Here is a 19,550-nt window from a genome sequence, read left to right as displayed (position 1 = left end):
TTAAAGTACATTTTAATGTGTTTTTATTTCTTAGGTAGAGAAAATTATCTGTAACTTAAAACCAGCTTTAAAACTTCGTCTTCGATTCATCACACACATTAGCAAGATGGAACCAGCTGCAGTGCCTCCACAAGCTATGAACAGTGGGTCTCCAGCACCTCAGTCTAATCAGGTGCCCGTGTCTTTACCAGTAACTCAGTGAAGCCAGACTGTACTGTGGAGAAAGTGGAAATACATCCGTCTTTGAGAATGGACTCAAACCTTTTCAATCTGAATGTGATCACGCTATGGTGATAGAAGCAGTGATGGTGTTCAGATTGTTTTATTTTGATTCAAATGATGAATCTGTGGACACCTTATAACTCCCATCTCCCTATCTATATTTTTGTCTCTAAGAGATCAAGTAAGATACGTGTTGTTCATATTCATAACAACTTATTAGAGCTACATAGGAACATAGAGGTTATCTGTGATCAAAGGACTTTTGTCTTTGGCACTTTCAGTCTTTCCTATTCTAGCTGTTGTTTTTGTTTGTATTTTTTATTATTAATGACATATTTAGTCTTCAGATATATTATTTTAAAGGCACCACACATGTGAAACAGTTATTACAAATATTTTATGCATAAATCTCTTGGTAGATTTTCAGAATAATAAGATTTTTATCAAGAAAAAGAATCTAGACTTTGTTGCGTTGTAGGAGCAAACAAGGCTTCATATTCTTTTTAAAATGACTTGAAATTTTGTTATAAATTTCCATAGTTTCTACCAAGGTCAGTTGGTAGTTTTATTACCTTTGCTATGGATTTGAACTTACTGTATAAAATGAGTTGGAAGCCATGTAAGAAAATAACATCTGAAAGTTCTTGAACTTGATTGATTCTCCAGTTTCTTTTTTTAAAAATACTTGCTTTTGCAGATTGACACTCTCACCTGACAGATGACGTAATTCTTCAATTTTTATAATCTTAAAATTTTTTAATTTTGTATTTGTAAATACAGTACACATTTTATTTCTTCAGAATTTCTTGGATTTTGAGAGACATTGTTAATTTTGGGGGAATTGGCATTGTGAAGACTTGAAAACTATAAAGTCCGCTGAATGAATATACCACGTGATTGTTTCATGACTCCTTTGGAATGAATGTCGGCTGTGTGCCGCGGTGTGCTGGCTGGGGTCAGTTGGAAATGCGGTGTTCTGTGGGTCCTACACTACAGTTGGTGACTGACATTGGCCTAGGAATTAAGAGTTACAGATTCTTTTAGAAAGAACTAGTGAATTTAACCAACTGTAATTCAAATTCATATTTCTAAATATGTTCCTCCTAGAACTTTATTTTCTTTGTAGCTCATGTTATTGCCATCACTAAATCATTACTGGCCATGCAAGTCCAGCTAAAAATTTATATAATGGTAAAAGTAATTTTTGCAGACTCAGACTCATTCTTTTTGTTTGTTTGTTTGTTTTTTGTTTTTTGAGACAGAGTCTCGCTCTGTCGCTCAGGCTGGAGTACAGTGGCATGATCTCGGCTCACTGCAAGCTCTGCCTCCCTGGTTCATGCCATTCTCCTGCCTCAGCCTCCTGAGTAGCTGGGACTATAGGCGCCTGCCACCATGCCCAGCTAATTTTTTTTTGTACTTTTAGAAGCGACAGGATTTCACCGTGTTAGACAGGATGGTCTCCATCTCCTGACCTCGTGATCCGCCCGCCTCGGCCTCCTAAGGTGCTGGGATTGCGCTTGAGCCATTGCGCCCGGCCCCTTTAGACTCATTCTTAAAATTACCCAGAAAAAATGCTAGAAATTATTTCAAGTATTAATCTTAACATAGTGTCAGTATATTCTTGCTGCCTTGAGGAATTTGTTGCTTTTTGATCCTAGAATGAGAATAAAATTATGACTCTAGTATTATACAAACAGAGGAAATGAAAATCAATATAATCACTTTCTCAAGGACATGAACATTCTAATTAATTTATTAAAAATTCAGTTTTCCCTCTTTAGCTTAAAAACATGGGAATGTAATTTCCCTGGATAGGCTTTTAAGTACGTTTTTAATCAGAGACTAATGGAAGACAAAAACTTTATTTGGGTTTAGAATACAGCAGAGGGGGAAAAAATGTCTTTGTATTTATCACATCCTAAAAGTTTTTCTTTTTGAAAATTAATAATAAGTTTAGAGTGGCTCTGTCCAGTATGACTTTCGGCAGTGATGGAAATGTTCTTTACCTGTGCTATTCAATACACTAGTTAGTAGCTACATTTATCTATGTGGCATTTGAAATGTGGAACTGAATTTTTTAATTTTATTAAGCTTTAAATGACCACATGTGGTTACTGTATTAGACAATGTGTCTTAGAGTGAGATCCATTATAATTGCTACCGTCTAAAAGTAATTCAATAAAATGTGTATCTTTTGAAGGCCTAGTAGAGGTAACAGTTTTTAAATTCTGTGTTACATTTGAAAAATCAGATTGTAGGGGCCCTTTATCATATACTGTTAAACCAAAAACACAGAAGAAATCCATTCATGGACCTGCCTTTTTTACAGAACCTCCTGGGGTTTTCACATTAATTGCTGGGAGGAGGAAAACTTTGCTTCCCTTGTTTTGATTACTGTTTACTCTGGTTTGTTTTTTCCATTTTCCTTACTACATTCCAGAGCCGAGATGAGTTTTTAGGATATGGCTAAACTGTAATTGTAGTGAGTGAAAGGTGAAACATTGGAAGCGACAGGTAATTTTAGATGACATCCTCAACTGAATTAGTAATTATTAAAAACAAACTAGCAATGCGATTTATGTGGGTCCTGAATCGATTTTGGGGAATATCTTTTTTTTTTTTCAGGGTCTCATTCTGTTGCCCAGGCTGGAGTGCATTGGCGTGCTCTGAGCTCACTGCAACTTCCGTCTCCTGGGCTCAAGCAGTCCTTCCACCTTAGCCTCCTGAGTAGCTGGGACTACAGATGTTCACCACCATGCCCAGCTAGTGTGTGTGTGTGTGTGTGTATTTTTTGTAGAGATGGGGTTTCACCGTGTTGCCAGACTGGTCACAAACTCCTGGACTCAAGCTCCTTGTCCTCTCAAAGTGCTGGGATTACAGGTGCGAGCCACCACACCCAGCCAGGAATATCTTCCATCTCCCAAAAGGCTACTTGAATAGCAACCATGCTTTGAAAATATTAACCAGAATCATGTATGAGGTTTAGAAAAAGTAAAATGTGGACATCTAGCCCAATGAACTTGGAGATTGCCCAAACCTATTATTACCCATTTTACAGTTGAAGAAACCATAGCCAGGGAGTTTAAATAGCTTCAAGGCCTCACAGTGTTTTGGGGATGATGATTTCACTGTGACTTTTAAAATGTTTTGTTTTTTAAATTTTTTTGTTTTTAAGAGACAGTGTCTCACCTGTTACCAAAGCTGGAATACAGTGATGCAATCATAGCTCATTGCAGCTTTGAACTCCTGAAATCAAGTGATCCTCCTGCCTTAGCCTCCAGAGTAACTGGGACTACAGGCATGTGCCACCACACCCAGCTAATATTTTTATTATTTTATTTTATTTTATTTTTTAGAGACAGGGTCTTGCTGTGTTGCCTAGGCTGGTCTCAAGTTCCTGGCCTCAAGAGATCCTCCCATCTTGGCCTCCCAAAGCAGTGGGATTATGGGCATGAGCCTACAATTCTTATATACGTCCTGCTTAGTATTTTTAAGCAGGACATATTGTGCATGTGGGGCGGGGGGGGGTGTGTATGTCTGTTGCATGTATTTAGAAATATGTAGACACAATACAATCTTCGTAGTTTTTAAGCAGGACATATTGTGAATGTAGGGGGTGTGTGTGTATGTCGCATGTATTTAGAAATATGTAGACACAATACAATCTTCGTAGTTTTTAAGCAGGACATATTGTGAATGTGGGGTGGGTGTGTGTGTGTGTGTGTGTGTGTGTGTGTGTGTGTGGCATGTATTTAGAAATATGTAGACACAATCTTGTTTTAAAGAGTTTATTATAAAAAAATCACATCTTTTGAACAACACGGACACATAGTACCTTTCCTGATGGGGTAGCTTTGTCTCCTGGTTCCAGGAGTCTCACTCTATGTATGGGGTCTTATGTAAATGTGCTTATTTTTAATGCCACCAAATTTTTAATTGGAAATCAATGTATGCTTCTCTTTCTAAGGATAAGTCTTTTGCCAAGTTAGAAAATACAAGCTTTTAAATTTTGAGAACGTTAGAATTTCCACGTCTTGAATTTTACAGCAAGAGGGAATTTGTAGAGTTTTATACTAATTGGAAAAACATTTTTCTGAAAGAACAAATCTTTAGGAAGACAACTCTACACTTAAGTAAATGATTAGATTTCTAATTATGCCATTAGCTATGAGATTTATATCGGATGTTTCCCACATTTACTTAGTTGGGTTAAGGTAGTCAATAGGCTTGTGATTACCCTCCCGAGCAACTCCAAAGCAAGCCAAGGTTATTGCTACTGCTGTGTTCACTGTTCGAGTTACTTCTTCTGGTGTCTTCCCCAGGGATGGGTTCACTTCCATTATATCTAATCCCGAGAGTAGCCCTACAACAACAAATTGTCATAATGTAATTTATAAAATAGTTGACATTTTGAAATTAGTACAGACAGACTTGAAAGATTATCCACTAACAGAAAAAGGTAGTAACCAATGGAAAACACTTTAGTTATTGCATCATGTGATTGATGGACATTCTGTAAGTGTCAACTGGGACTTGTTTTCAGGTCAAGGAGGTATGAATATATATTAGTCAAGTGTACACTTGCTTCTCTATTCCCTCAGATTGTTAACTACCTGTTTTGTAGATTTCTTCCGTGATGTAGAGACCTTCTCTGTATGACAGACCTCCCACGACTGGTGTGCCAGTAGCTGGTGTGAAAGATGGGTCCAGTCCATCAACATCAAAACTCAGATGAATTGGCCTTTTCTTTCTTTTAAAAAATGGGAAAGGATTTCAGTTTAAGATTGATGGCTTCACATTTCATCAATAAATATATCTGTTACCTTGCTTTATAAAAAGTAGCAACCCATTATTTCACATAAAGACTTTATTAATAACTTACATTGGTTAATGTCAGTACCAACCTTTTATGTTACACACACGTGTGCACACACAAAAGAATCCTACCTTCCTAGTAGATAGCTGAGTGTTTCTTCCATCACCTTGCCAATTCCCAGTCTGTCCACTTCAGTCATTGAAAAGTATTTAATGCCTAGAGTTTTCAAAATGTAGCTATAAAAGAGAAATTAAGATAATTAATAAGGCTGACTGTGCCTGCCTGTCTTCTTTTAAGGGAAATATCAATATAGTAAAATATATAAAATATTTAGGTTCTGTGAACCTAACTCAATATAGTTTTATTTGTATTTTAACAGCAAGTCAATTGAGACTTAATTGCCTGGATACATATGTATGTACATGTATATAAATATGTGTGTGTGTGGGTGTATGTGTGTGTATGTGTCTTGATGTTTAATTTTCTCTCATAGATTTGGTCAGTAAAGCACATCTAGCACACAAAGGGACAAAAATGAAGGCAAATCACATCAAGGAATAAGCTTACTGTTCCCCAGGGTCCACGTCTCTCAAGCCAATATACACAATATCCTTGGCAGATATGCAGGGCGTCACCCAGGAGAATCCTGGCACATCGGGAATCTAAAATTGCAATGTTTTCACTTGGTTATGTGTGATTCTCTTGAACAAATCCTACTTTCAAAGGTAAAGACACGTATTGGACTGCAAATATCTTATATTTAGAATATAAATATAGAAGAAATCGTGTAAAAATTATACACAATTAAGAAGGGGATGTGTGCCTCCCCTTGATTGCTTTGACTTTGCCTTGAACCACTTGGCATTTACCTACTTTGTGCCCCATTCCTGCTGGGCCCTTCTTTCCCAGGGCTCCTCTATAAAGAAATGAGTGTGCTCCCATTACTTTGGTAGCTTCCTTCTTTACTTCCCTTTCTCAGTAAGTCCTTAATCCAGAGGATGGCCTAGAGCAGCTGAGGGAAATTTGTGACCTGCCCTTTGGTTATTCACATCATAATATGATGATATCTGCTTTGTCCTGGAGCCACATTTAGTTTTTCCCATGTGCTAGTTAGATACTTTGCAAGTTTATAAACCCATCCCCTGGTCATTAGTTCAAAAGACATTATTTCTGAGCATTTAACATAAGGAGGTTTTAACCTCTTGTACCATCATAAGGACAAAATATTATAATTATATCAATAAAAACTTTATTGATACACTATGGCATATCAACAAAAGTTACAAGCTGTAATATTAAATCTTAGTCTGACATTTTATTTTCCATCTTTTAGAAAAGAAGTTTCTAGGGAGCAGGGAGATAGTTCTTTCTCTTATGATTTAGACAGGTTCTTCTCCCAGTAAATACATTAGTTCATAAACCATTGTATCTGAAATTTTCAAATTTCTTTTTTGAAAAGACTCTATGATATAGAAAGACTACTCGGTAAGAATGCAGGACTGTGTGGCACGTAGTGGAAAGAGGAAGGAATGAGGAGACCTGGTGCTAGCCCTTGCTTCACTATAGGCTTGGCATATATCTTGGGCCAGTTGGTTAACCTCTGAACCTCCAGTGACCTGTTTATAAATGATTACTCTCTGCTCCACTTACTAAAAGGATAGTTTAAGAATCATCAGAGAAAATATATATTAAGTCAGTTTGCAAGGCAGAGATAGAGAGCCTTACTGCCTTTTATCAACCAACTCTTTGCTTACTGGCTGCAGAGAAAATGACTTGAGATTACACCAAGAATAAGATAACATGGAATTTCTCATTTCCCTTCCACTTCCTGAATGTCTCCTAAAAAGTATTCTTTCGCACTAGAGTACCAACCAGTCTTTTACCTTTCCTTTTAGTTCCTTCAGGAGGAAAGATACAGGTTGTCCATGCAAGTTTCCAGTTGTGGTTGTCAGTGGAGTGTTGATATCAGTGTGAGCATCCACCCAGATGACTCCGAGATCAGGGTGGACGCTGGCATGGCCAGAGATGCTTCCAATTGCCAAACTTTTGGGGGAAAAATTTTGTGTGAACATCAGGTTTGCAGTGTCACTACATACATCATATTATTCACTCACTTAATGCCCCCGCTTGGTTTTCCTTTAAGTCACAGTGTCTGATATTTCTGATAGATTCTAAATTGAAGATGCCAATCAGTTGTAACAATAGAGAAAACATCACTTACACTTAGTGCTTACTAACTAGTTATATTTATATCGATTGCATTACTAAAAAAATTGTGATTTTTCCCCCAAAATCCACCTTGTAAGAAAACCACAGATTAGAGCTTAGCCAAAAAATAAATGAGTATAAAAACACTAGCTACACAAGAAATTCCTTAGCATGAGACACTGTTCAATTCTCAGAGTTAAATTTGGTCATTTTCTGCACACTGATCTCTCTTGGGAAATACTTAATTCTCTCAAGTGAACTATGACAAAGTCCTTCAATTTTGCTTAAAATCCAGCTCTTTTATAATTTGGGAGCATCACTCACAAGTTCTTACATGTTCTTACTCAGAAGTTCCTCAGCCAGCGTATGGCGTGTGTGTTCACTCATTCTATTCAATGCATCTAGTTACCCACTCAACCAGGAACAAAGTTCATCCCAAATACTTCAAGCTCCAGACATTTTGCTGGAATGGAAGACATAAATGATATCTTGCACAGAAGTTAAAAGTTAGGATATATTAAGTTGGTGCAAAAGTATTGTGGTTTTGCCATTTGAAAACTGCAATTACTCTTGCACCAAGCTAATACTATACAATGCCTGTATTCTCCCATTTGTGAATGTTTAAGTATCACTCAGAGAATCATTAGCTTTTAGATTCTCGAAGTGAAAGCAATCATGCCTTCATGTTCAGGTATGGATTATTCAATGTAACGTTTGTTTTCCCTTCAGGTTTCTTGTCTTTTGCCATGTGCCATTCTTCAGATTTCCATTTACAAATTTCTCCACTTACAAAAGAAAACGAGCCTCGGTTTCCCAATTGCAGTTTTGATACAGAGGCCCTGGTAACAGTTTGGCTTTAGAAGAGGAAACCGAGGAGGCCTGAAGTCACTGAGCTCAAGAGCCATAGAAGTGTTTCTGGTTTTAGATCTAATCAGGCCTCTCAGGGAAAATTATCCTAGGCCTTGAGGGTAAATATTTAAAAAGGCTCATGCACAAAAATGGTCTTTGTCACATTATTTGTAATGGTGAAAATTACAATGTAACCTGAATATGTGACAATATGTACATATATAGCGATGTAACCCCTTGATGAAAAATCATGCAGCACTAAAAAACTGATGCTTATGATGCTTATGCACATCCCATGAAGCAACAAGGAAATTTGCACTGTAGAGTGAGAACACAACATAGACATCTGTCTCTCTCTCTCTCTCTTTTACAGACACACACACACACACACACACTTGTTAAACAAAGGCATCATGTACAAGGAAAAAAAAGATGCCATGAAAGAAATGTGCCAGATTTTCAATTCTGGTTGAAATGGTTGTTAGAGAAGTACGATTATCACTTTTTTTTCTTGTGTGTGTGTCTGATGCTTTCAAAAATGTTATAATCATTATTTTATAATGAAAAACCCATACTTTGAGATTGTTGACCTATATGACTTGTATATATTATCGGCAATTAAGAACAAATAAGCTATGAATTGCCTCATGTACTTATTTAGAAATGTAAGCTTGTGATGAATATTTAGATGAAATCCATTCATATTTCATACATTTTCTGCTGTACTAGGTCAAAATACAGATATTGTAAGACTTCAGATTGAGCTAAGTCTGTTTCTATAATAAAGTTAGTAACCTACAAAATTTTTTAAAGGCAGAAAATTTGATATTAAATATAGGTCAATGCTTTTCCATCTATATTTCTATATTTTCTCTCTTCTTCTGGCCTTGGTTACATTTCCTTTGTGCCAGACTCCCATAGACACAGTTATTCAACAAGACCTGTGGTCTCCACCCAGCACCAGGCTGATTCTTCCATTCTTCTTGACTTCTGCCACCTTGCCAGCCAGCTGTTCAGTCGCTTTTCCCACAGACCTTGGATTCTTCACAATTCGAAAGGGACTGTCATTAGGGATGTCAGCAAAGGACAGGTCCCCATAATCCTTCACATCCCACTCTAAAATTAAAAGTTTTTAGTTACTAAATTAAAAAGTAGATTACAAATCAGTCTATGTAGGATGATTCCAATTATATAAAATAGGCATATATTCACAAGTATAAGCAAACGAAAATCCTGAAAGGTCTGTAAATCCCAGGAAGGTAGACCCATGTCTGCTTTTGCTTGACATGTTACCAGTACCACACACTGGTGCAGCTGCATACCAGGCTCTCAGTAAACACTTCTTGAATTCATCCAGTTAGACTAGACACCAAAATATAACAGTGATAATCTTCTGGCTTGGGCTTAATAGGGAATGTCACTGTCTCTGTCTCTGTCTCTCTGTCTCTCTCTGCTTATGTACTTTTTACCTTTCTATAGTAAACATGCTTCATTTTGATAAAAATTAAATATATATATATCGACATATATATATATGTATTCTCAGAAAATTTAAAAAGCACTTGGTATATTTTCATCTGGATACACACACACACACAAAATATCCATTGAACCTGCCTCATAGTGGTATTATCATAAATAAATAAGAATATGTGAATATGTGCTTAGCACTGAACCTAACACTTTGGAAGCTTAGGAAATAAAGCTTTTTAGTTATGCTTTTTAGTAAGGAAAAATTGCAGGTAACCCCAGATTCCTAAGGATTGAGTGTGCTCCCTAAAAGGCCTTGAATTAGGCTTGAAAAGTAGAGAGTTTCACGTAAAACTGTGATATGGAATCAGTTCAGTGTTCTGAACTAACTGGCCATTAAATATGGTATTTGTTACATGTGTGTCTGAATCTGATTTAGTAATGCCTCCAAGAAATTTCACCTGCTGTAACACATGACCAAATTATGCTTGTCAGTTAAGCGACAAGTCCATTTACCCAAGCATTCTGTTCTCAGCTGGGTGTCTGTATTTGTCTTTTTTTTTTTTTAAGATTTACGAGGTGTAATTCTTGTTCACTAAAACTCACTGATTTTAAGTGTGCAGGTCAATGAGTTTGAAAAAATCTAGTCTTGAAACCACCACCACAATCAAGATTTAAAACATTTCCATTCTCCCTCGAATTCCATCCTGCCCCTTTAAAGGTAATTCTTGTCCCCAACCCCAAGAACTGCTGATCTGCTTTCTTTTGCTATGCTTTTGTCTTTCCAGAATGTCGTATCAATGGAATCATACAATGTGTAGTCTTTTGTGTCTTAGCCTGCTGTTTTTCAGATCCACCATGTTCTTGCCTGTGTCTGCAGTCCATTCCTTTTTTTTTTTTCTGGAGATGGAGTCTCACTCCATCACCCAGCCTGGAGTGCAGTGGCGCAATCTTGGCTCACTGCAACCTCTGCCTCCCAGGTTCAAGCAGTTCTCCTGCCTCAGCCTCCTGAGTAGCTGGGACTACAGGGACTACAGGTGCATGCCACCACGCCTGGCTAATTTTTTGTAGAGATGGAGTTTCACCGTGTTGCCCAGGTCTTGAACTCCTGAGCTCAGACAGTCCACTGCCCACCTTGGCTTCCCAAAGTGGTAGGATTACAGGCCTGGGCCACCGCGCCCAGCCAGTCCATTTCTTTTTATTGTTGAGTACTATCTCATTGCATGGATGTGACACTTTTTGTTTAACCATCTACCAGTTGATGGGCATTTTGCTGTTTCCATTTTTTGTTTATTATAAATATTGCTGCCCCCAAACATTCAAGTACAAATCTCTTACCCAAGAGAAGTGAAAACTTGTACTTGAATGTTTGTAGTTGTACTTCTCTGCACCCAGAAGTAGAACTGCTAGGTTAAAATGTAAATATATGTTTACCTAAGAAACTGCCCACCTACTTTCAAAGTGGCTGTATTATTTGCATTCCCATCAGAAATATATGAGGGTTCTAGTTGCTCCACATCCTGACCAACACTTTATCAGCATCTTATATGTAAAGATAACAGATAATTGAGCCCATACTTTAAAAATATATGTAAACTTACATTTGCATGCTTATGCATATGTATATATATATACACACTGCACAAACACTAGGCACTATTGTTATCATTATTACTGTTTTATTTTATTTTATTTCACAAATGGGATCCTGTTGCTAGTAGCATACTTCCTGCTGCACCTTGCTTTCCATTTGCTGTTTCCCCGGCTCCCCTACCATCCACCCCAACCCCCGTTCCTGCATATGCAATTTCTCTTATACTGTAGTTTGGCTGGAAAGACAAAATATCTGAGTGAGGATGTACATCAGCAATTCCTGAGCATTCTCCCCATGCCCTGCTGTTTTTGTAGGATGTGTTTCTCAGGTTAAAGCCAGTACCGCAATTCTGGTGTAAATATTCCAGACACACTCGAGGTTGACAGGGGCCTGCTCCTTCCTTCAGAGTGGGGAGGAAATCAGGCTGATCATTTTTCAATTTAAAAATTACCTTGTTCTTCAAGTTTCTCAAGCAGACCAGCCTTTCTCAATACTGTAGGGCCTTCTTCCACCCCTCCTCGTGGCTGAACAATTAAAAAATAAAGCACTTCAGACATTATTATGACCATCAGATGCTCACAGCAGGAACCCTTTTCATTATTTAATCAGTTGAACTGTAACTATCATCTTTTGAGTTCCTACAGAGCCAGGAATTTACATCATCTCTTTTAATCTTCACAGCAAGGTAGACTGAATGACTCTTAAGCCAAATAGAAAGAACTAGAATCACAAAGGTTATATGGTTTTTAGACTGGCACACAGCTAATAAGTGGCAGAGCCTGTGTTCATATTCAGGTCTTTGGATTCCAAAACCTGCATCCCCTCTTCCCGTCAACCCATGTTATCAACATAGTGAGCACATAGTTTGTGCAAAAGCAGTCTGGTAGATGAGATCCAATAATGAAAAAGCTTTTGACTTTGAGTCCCTCATAAGCTGATAGGAGATATGGGCACTTAACCCCAATTACAATACATAGCTGCTTCAATGATGACATAAAATGTAGTAACAAAAACAGGATGCCCTTAATACTATTGGGGACAGGATGTGTCAGTAAAGGCTGCAAGAAATAAATACTGTTTAAGCTGAGTCTTGCGACATGAGTAGGTAGTTAGGAAAACAAGACAGAGTGACGGAGAAACACTGCAAACCAAGGGAACAATTGGGCAAAAGCATTGAAAGAGTGTGACATGAAAGAGGCCTATGTGCATGTACTCACAGCAGTAAGGTAGAGCTCTTGGGGAGAAAGCAGGCAACAGGAAAAGTCATCACCTGGGAGCTGAAAACTACAAACAAAGACCAACCCACTAATTTCAAGTTTTGGCCTGCTGAAACAGCAGATGGGAAGTTCTACCCTTGCCATTTTGACATTAGGGAAGCTTACACTCTTCCTCTAAGGGGCAAGTCTTCCTCAGCCCCCTGAACAATTAGAGGTCTAAAGGCACAGTTCTTTTCTGAATCTTTCAGATTTTAATTTCCGACGAGCTTTTAGATCAGAAAATGATTACATGTTGTCAGATGAGACAATGTGTTAAAAGATGCGTGTGTCTATCTTTCAGATTGGGGCTGTGGCATCAAAGCAAGCAAATATTTCTTCCCCATTCAAAGGAACAGAAGACTTGCCCTGGGTGCCAGGCAAATCCTTTATGTTAAATTCCTGTCCCTAGCATCAAGGCACCCACCCTATCCTCTGCCTGACGCATTTTGCTTCTTTACTACCTTTTTGCTTGACACGCCTCCCTCTCCCCAGTCAAGTAGACACAATTTCTCCTTCTTTCAACCCCAATAGGGTGCTGCTTGGTTCATGTTTTGCCTTTAGTTTTGTGACTGTTTTTGTCTTTTCCTCTTTGGTAGATTTCAGTCCAGTTTGCTTTACATTTGGGGCCTATATTTTGTAGTGTAGAGCTGACATATAGTAGATACTCAATCCTCAGTTTGATAAAACTCATTGGCTTTTTTACCCTTCTTCCTTTCAGACTTTAGAACAAAGCTCATAGACCCCTTAGTTGACACTCTATTTGCTATAACACAGCCATTACATTTTCTAGCATTCATTTTTATTTGTTTTATTCAAATGGCTTCTCATGATTGGGCTTTTCTCTTGCTTGCTCTATCTGCCCACTTTGGAAATTGCTTTGTCAGCTCCACTGACTTTCTAAGCTGGGCCCAATCCCTCAATGGCCACAAGTATAAAGTCACCTTTGGAGTTGAATAGTCTGAAGAGACATCAGTGCAAATCAAGGGCATAGGCATTGGAATCAGATTATCTTGTCTGGAAATATGCAGTCAAGCCTGTGTGACGTTGAGCACATTACCAAACCTCTCTGAGCCTTTTTAATCCAACTGCAAGGTAAAAATAATACCTACTTTATTGTTTGTTCGCTGCCTTGCAAGCCTTTCAACAAGGTGAGACAGGGATGAAGCCCTTTCTCTGACTCCACATTTTAGTCATCTGCTCTCTAATCATTTCCTTTTGCCTACCTGTCAAACCTGTAACTCCTTTAGGTGAGGACAAATACTTACATCTTGGCCATTTTATCCTCTCTACTCTGTGACTTAGTATAAAAAAATCTCTCTCTCTTAGTCCTTACAATCATGAGACAATGAACTCCATTCTCATGACCATGTTTTAATGGGAGAAGGGTGGTAGAAGGAGGAGACTTGCTTCTCTTTTGTCAATTTTTAAAATTATATATTTATTATAACCTGTTCAAGAGTAGGTGAGAACAGTGTGGATTTTAAAAGGAGCACTTCTGTGTCAGCAAAATGTCCCTGTGTTTGGGAGAGACTTTTGGAGGATTTCCAGGAGAAGCAAAGTAGTATTTACTGACAGTTCAAATGCTGTTTGGGCCTCTAACCTCTGGCCTCTCTCAATTTGTTTTGCAGTAAAAAGTCAGAGTACACAGCAAGGGTTCCAAATTAAAAGGAAGCAAAACGCTGCCCAGATTCTGAGAAACCTGGAGAAAATCAACCTTAGCAGTTTCAACTCACACATTGTCTTGTTTGATTTTGTTCTTTGTTTTTTATCCTTTTTGAGCACAGATGTGTGTTGAAGTCTATGGTGTTCTGTCATCACACTCTCTTTACTAGAATAAGTGTGCCCAGGCAGAAAAAAAAGTGTGTTCAGATGTTGCTGGCATGTGTGGATTCACAGCTGGTGGCTCTAAGGAAGTCTGGGAGTTTCATAAATCCATTAAAATCCTTTTAGAGTCGCCAAACTGCAGTAGGATTTTCTTTCTTTTTTTGTTCTTTTTTCCCCTTCCATGTGAGACACATAAAGGATTCTACCTAGACCATGAATGAACAGTTTCATAGAATCATTAAAAACCTAACATAACATGAATTATTCACAAAGTTGCATGAAGCAATAATATTTCGGTTATCCAAATCATAAGAAGTCTGAAGGTTACTGCCAAACTATTAAATTTTTCTAGGCATTAATTATGTAACTAAACAAATGTATTTCTTAAAATTCTCTCTTCCTATACATACACACAGTAACATCAAAAACAAGAGCAACTAAACCTAAATGAGTAGCTACAATGCAGAAATAGTCCATTTCAATTCAAAGAAAAATATTTTCTCCTAAAAAATATGAGAAAACATTCTGTAGGTTCAAATGAATTTAGCTCTAGCTGAGATCAGGAGCCACAAGAGTAAGTGGGTATGTGAGTATAATTATACAATGTTGGAAAATGGTGAGAGGACTTTAAAATATAGGTTGTATCAGAAAACTGAACTAACTAGACAATAACACCTTACAAATTTCGAAGTCCAAAATTTTCAACTAAATTCCAGGAATTCAAAGAAAGACTTTTTTCCTTACCTGTCCCTTTGAGAAAGGAGCTCCAATAATCCCAATGGTTCTGGACTTAGCACTCATGCTCTGACACTTCTCTTTGCTGCACTTGAGCTCTCCAGTCAGTCAACCCTCAATGACAGAGGGCACATCTTTTTTTTCCATTTATACTTGGGTTGAATAAACAACCTTTATTCTAATGAGGACAGCTGGCTCCACCCACTAAACCGAAGAATGACGGAGTCAAGTCTTGCAATTTTCATACATGGAGTAACTATAATTCCTCTGAGTCTAGGTCTCTAATTAAGTGACAATTATTCATGTTCTTACTTCACACTCTTTTTAAAAAGCCAGCCAGATGACATTAACCTAGACTTAGACAATTGACAAGTTTCACAACTACAGAAGAAGTCCTATTGTTCTGGCTCAGTGAACTCAGGGCAAGGCACTTTCCTCCTCCAGATCTCTGAAGACCTCCTTGTAGAAGAAGGGCCAGGCTTGGCAAGATTGTCTATCACATCCCTTCCAGCCCTAATATCCTGAGTTAAGATTTCACACATGAGGTTAAACGATTAATCCATGAGACACATTTCATAAATGTGTACCTTTAGGGTACACTATCATAAAGAGTATATAACTTTCTTTTTTAAAATTATTACTTTAAAAAGTTAGTTACTTGATTGATAACCCAGAGAGGTTACCATTTTTGAAATATGGTGTATAGGAAAATAATTGTGGAATCATATCATAATCAAAGTATAGAAATAAAAATAGCTAACACTGAGTTTTTACCATGTGTCAGATGCCGTTCTGTTTCAAAATACCTTATTTAATATGTATACCAATTTTACGTGAAGTCTTATCATTGGTGCCATTATACTGACGAAGAAACTGAAGCTCAGAGACGGTGCCAACCCAGGTTGTAGAAGAAAAGCCAGATTCAGCCTTTGGCATTCTGAATCCACTTAACAGTTGAGCTTATAGTCTAAACGCTGGGGAGGTGTCAGCCTCTATGCCCCTGGGCTGCCATTTGTCACCATACAAAAGTATGAATTTAAAATAAAGGCACCTTAAAGATCCTTCTGACTTTAAAATTATGTAATTGTAATTTAAAGGGAAAATTCACTTAGTAGAAACTAATTTCTTTTTCCTATTGGTGGGAAAGAACATTTTGGAGTTTAAATTCCGTGAGGTCAGAGAATTTTGTCTGCTGTATCCCCAGGGCCTAGAAGAGTGTTGGTATACAATAGGCACTCAATAAATATCTATTGAATGGCTAACTGAGGAAAATAAAGTCTCATGGGTCCATTTTGATAGACTGTTTTCCAAATAGATTCCTATCTTTTTCTTGTGGGTTTGCTTGTATATCCTAAATATTTACTTGTGGTATTCCTCATAGGGCCTAGATATTAACCTCTTATGGCATTGACTTCACAAATAACTTTTCCCAACCTGTCAGAAATCTGATAACCTTTTATGTTATCACTCAAAATCCTCAATTTTAAAATAAACACTTGCATAATTTCCCCCAATGCTTTGTGCTTTGGAAGTCTTACTAAAGTCCTGCCAACCCCCAAATTGTAGGTATGTACTTTTACATTTTCTTCCATTTGACTTAGAGCTTATCTTTCTCACTTAGTTCTTTAATCCATCTTTGTATGTTGTGTACATTTTCCAAGTCTATTTTTCCTGTATCATCCACGCATGCGTTTCCTCAACAACACCCATTGAACGGTCATTCATTTTGCAATTGATTGGAGTGCTGTCTGTCACTAACCTCTTTGTTCTGTTGCATTGACTTATTTACCTATGGCTGCACCAGGTCCATCAGGTTATCAATACGGCTTTGTGGTACATCTTATCATTGTTTAGGCAAGAGTAACCGTTTTGCTCTTCTTTTTCAAAACTGATTTATCTTTTATGGGTCTGTATTCTCCTATAGTTGGAATAACTTAATTCCTTAAAAATATGCTGCTAGAATTTTTACTAAATTTATAAATCAATGCATAGAGATCTGCTAACTTTCAAATTTCATTGCTAGAATTTTTTCTTTGAAAAATTCACATCCTGAAAGTTCTTCGTATGCCAAGCTGAGATTGCCTTCCTGTCATTTGAACCATTGGTCACCACTCTTTAATCCAAGTAAAGTACATTATCTCTTGGCTGTCATGTCTTTCTTGGATTTCTACTGTTTAGGCTGAATATTCCCAAATACCTCACCAATTTCTTGTGTTACCTAGTTGCCACTTTCCTTCAGGTCACCAACTTGCTCGCTTTCTTCAGAACATCTTGCTTCCCTCTGCCTTTCCTAAATAGGGCATCCAGAACAAAGTGCACATATCCAAATACAGGTGGAGTCATCTGGTCCATCAGACACAAATTTGGTAACACTTGACTTTTCCAAGTCACTGACAAAAATGTTGAACAAGGCAGCACTTTTACAAACACTCTGAGACATTCCACTGGAAACCTCAACCCAGATTGGCATAGCTCCATTAATTAATCATCAGGCGAGGTACAACTGATTACTAATTTCCAACTCAACCACTCCATCCTGTTCACAAAGACATCATAAGGGAATTTATCAGGTGTCTCAATAAAATCTCACCACACTTTACTGTCTTTGTCTTCTGCCAATCCGACTTCCCTGTCAAAGCTGATGAGCTGGCCTTGACAGGTCCAGTTCTTGGTGAACTCATGCTGACTTCTAGTGATTGCTGCTTCCTTTTTATTATTAACACAAGCTATTTTTTTTTTCAATCTCCAAAGCTGTCATCTCAAGACTTCTAAAGGAAGAAGATAGGGTATGTCTCACCTATATCACTCTACCAAAGATCCACTTTTTTCAGCTCCAATTCTTTCATTTATCTTAGGGTTATGTATATTGAGGTTTCAAAAGCCCTTCTAACATTGCAGATCTCTTAACCACATGTTGAAAGAAAAATCCTATCTGACATTTTCCTGGGAATGAGACCACATCTTATTTGGCCTTGATCCAAAGCTACTGGAATGAGATATGACACATAATAGGCGCTTGTATTAGTTTCCTATGGCTGCTGTGACAAAGTACTTGTACCACAAAGTGGGCGCTTAAAAAAAAAAAAAAAAAGAAAGGAAAGAAATTTTTGTCCATAGTTTAGCGGATAGAAGTCTGAAATCCAGGTGTTGACAGAGCCATGCTCCCTCTGAGACCTGCAGGGAAATCCTTCCTGCCTCTTCCTGGCTTCTGGAGGTTTTCTGGCAGTCTTTGGTATTTCTTGGCTCATTAGATGCATCACTCCAATCCTGTGTCTTCACTTGACACACTCCCTGTGTCTCTGTGTTTTCACATGGCTGTATTCTTATAGGGACATCAGTCATATTGGGTTAAGGCCCCCCACCCCCACAGTATGACTTCATATTAACTAGTTTTATGTGAAATGGCCCAGGTTCCAAATACAGCCACATTCTGAGGTACTGAAGGTTAGGACATCAATATATCTTTTGGAGGGATGTAATTCAACCCCTAGCAGCCCCAATTAATATTATCAAAATGATGAAGAAAGTATGAATTAAAAAGTTACATAATGATGCCGGGTGCGGTGGTTCGTGCCTGTAATGCCAGCACTTTGGGAGGCCAAGGCAGTACCTCGACTGATGGTTAATTAATGGAGCTATGCCAATCTGGGTTAAGGTTTCCAGTGGAATGTCACAGAGTGTTTGCAAAAGTGTTGCCTTGTTCAACATTTTTGTCAGTGACTTGGAAAAGTCAAGTGTTATCAAATTTGTGTGGATCACGAGGTCAGGAGTTCAAGACCATCCTGGCCAACACAGTGAAACCCTGTCTCTACCAAAAAGATAAAAAATTAGGCAAGCGTGATGGCACATGCCTGTAATCCCAGCTACTCAGGAAGCTGAGGCAGGAGAATCGCTTGAATCCGGGACACAGAGGTTGCAGTGAGCTGAGATCGCACCATTGCACTCCACCCCAGCCTGGGTGACGAAGAAAAACTGCGTCTCAGAAAAAAAAAAAAAAAAAGTTGCATAATGAGAGGGACAAGAAAAAAAAAATGACACACTCTTGCCCTCTACTTGTTTTTCTTTCTGATGCTCCAAACTACAGCCCATTTCTGCGTTGTCTTTTCAACAGCCAGCTAACAGATAAGAATTATTTCCAGATGAGGCCCAGGATTCTTAGCACTTTTACCAAAGACTGGAATATACACAAAATTTGAAGGACTAAATCTTGAATGGGGAGACTTCAGGGAATCATTTTATTTGGTGCATTGCCTAGACCCCTTATATCCAATACAGTAAAGTTGGACCTGGTCCTGGAACACTACACAGTATGATTTTATGGAAATGTTCAAACTGGATGATCTCTGGGTAAGTTACACAGTCATTTCTTTGAGTAGGAATTCTCTTAACCCCTTAAGGCATATTAGTAGCCTAAGCAGAGTGGGTCGCCATAAAAAGAAGGTTCATAAGAAGAAGTGTCTGGCTCCGGTTGTTTCACAACTATATGTTAATAGAGGCCTTCTCTTTCCTTTCCTTCCTTTCTTTTCTCTTTACCCTACCAGACTTGAAGTGGCTGTCTTATGAATGTGGAGGTTAT

At 38.0% G+C, this 19,550-nt stretch overlaps 2 protein-coding genes across 7 annotated transcripts in view; one reads left to right on the top strand and one right to left on the bottom strand.

Moving 5' to 3' along the window:
• MED23 (mediator complex subunit 23) overlaps window positions 1-14,375 on the top strand; it is a 60,577-nt gene extending 46,202 nt beyond the window's left edge. For 2 of the 6 annotated variants that reach the window (XM_011998034.1, XM_011998032.1), the window contains 2 exons: window positions 35-172; window positions 14,044-14,375. In XM_011998034.1, coding sequence (XP_011853424.1) covers window positions 35-172; window positions 14,044-14,046 — 141 coding nt within the window. In that variant the 3' untranslated portion in view covers window positions 14,047-14,375. Of the gene's footprint in view, window positions 1-34; window positions 1,125-14,043 lie in introns of those variants that run through there. The other 4 variants (XM_011998031.1, XM_011998028.1, XM_011998033.1 and 1 more) reach the window with 3 other exon arrangements.
• Window positions 3,993-15,180, bottom strand: ARG1 (arginase 1). The gene is made up of 8 exons (XM_011998035.1): window positions 14,984-15,180; window positions 11,611-11,683; window positions 9,037-9,211; window positions 6,922-7,081; window positions 5,606-5,700; window positions 5,170-5,274; window positions 4,836-4,972; window positions 3,993-4,585 (listed from the first exon to the last, which is right to left on the bottom strand). Exons 1-8 carry the CDS (start codon window positions 15,038-15,040, stop codon window positions 4,419-4,421), a joined length of 969 nt encoding a protein of 322 aa, XP_011853425.1. The 5' UTR covers window positions 15,041-15,180; the 3' UTR covers window positions 3,993-4,418.
• Window positions 15,181-19,550: the final 4,370 nt, after the last annotated feature.

Source organism: Mandrillus leucophaeus, unplaced genomic scaffold, assembly GCF_000951045.1.
Source record: "Mandrillus leucophaeus isolate KB7577 unplaced genomic scaffold, Mleu.le_1.0 Scaffold552, whole genome shotgun sequence".
Classification (NCBI taxonomy): domain Eukaryota; kingdom Metazoa; phylum Chordata; class Mammalia; order Primates; family Cercopithecidae; genus Mandrillus; species Mandrillus leucophaeus.
Note: the sequence above shows the minus strand (reverse complement) of the source record. Positions and strands in the feature narration are given on the sequence as shown.

Excerpts from the sequence above, each read along its gene's own strand:
- ARG1 (XM_011998035.1), bottom strand. The coding sequence starts at position 15,040 with ATGAGTGCTAAGTCCAGAACCATTGGGATTATTGGAGCTCCTTTCTCA. Across the intron at positions 9,212-11,610 it reads TGAGAAACTTGAAGAACAAG|AGTGGGATGTGAAGGATTAT; the intron begins GTAATTTTTAAA and ends TTTTAATTTTAG. Across the intron at positions 7,082-9,036 it reads GTGCTGGGTGGAGACCACAG|TTTGGCAATTGGAAGCATCT; the intron begins GTCTTGTTGAAT and ends TTCCCCCAAAAG.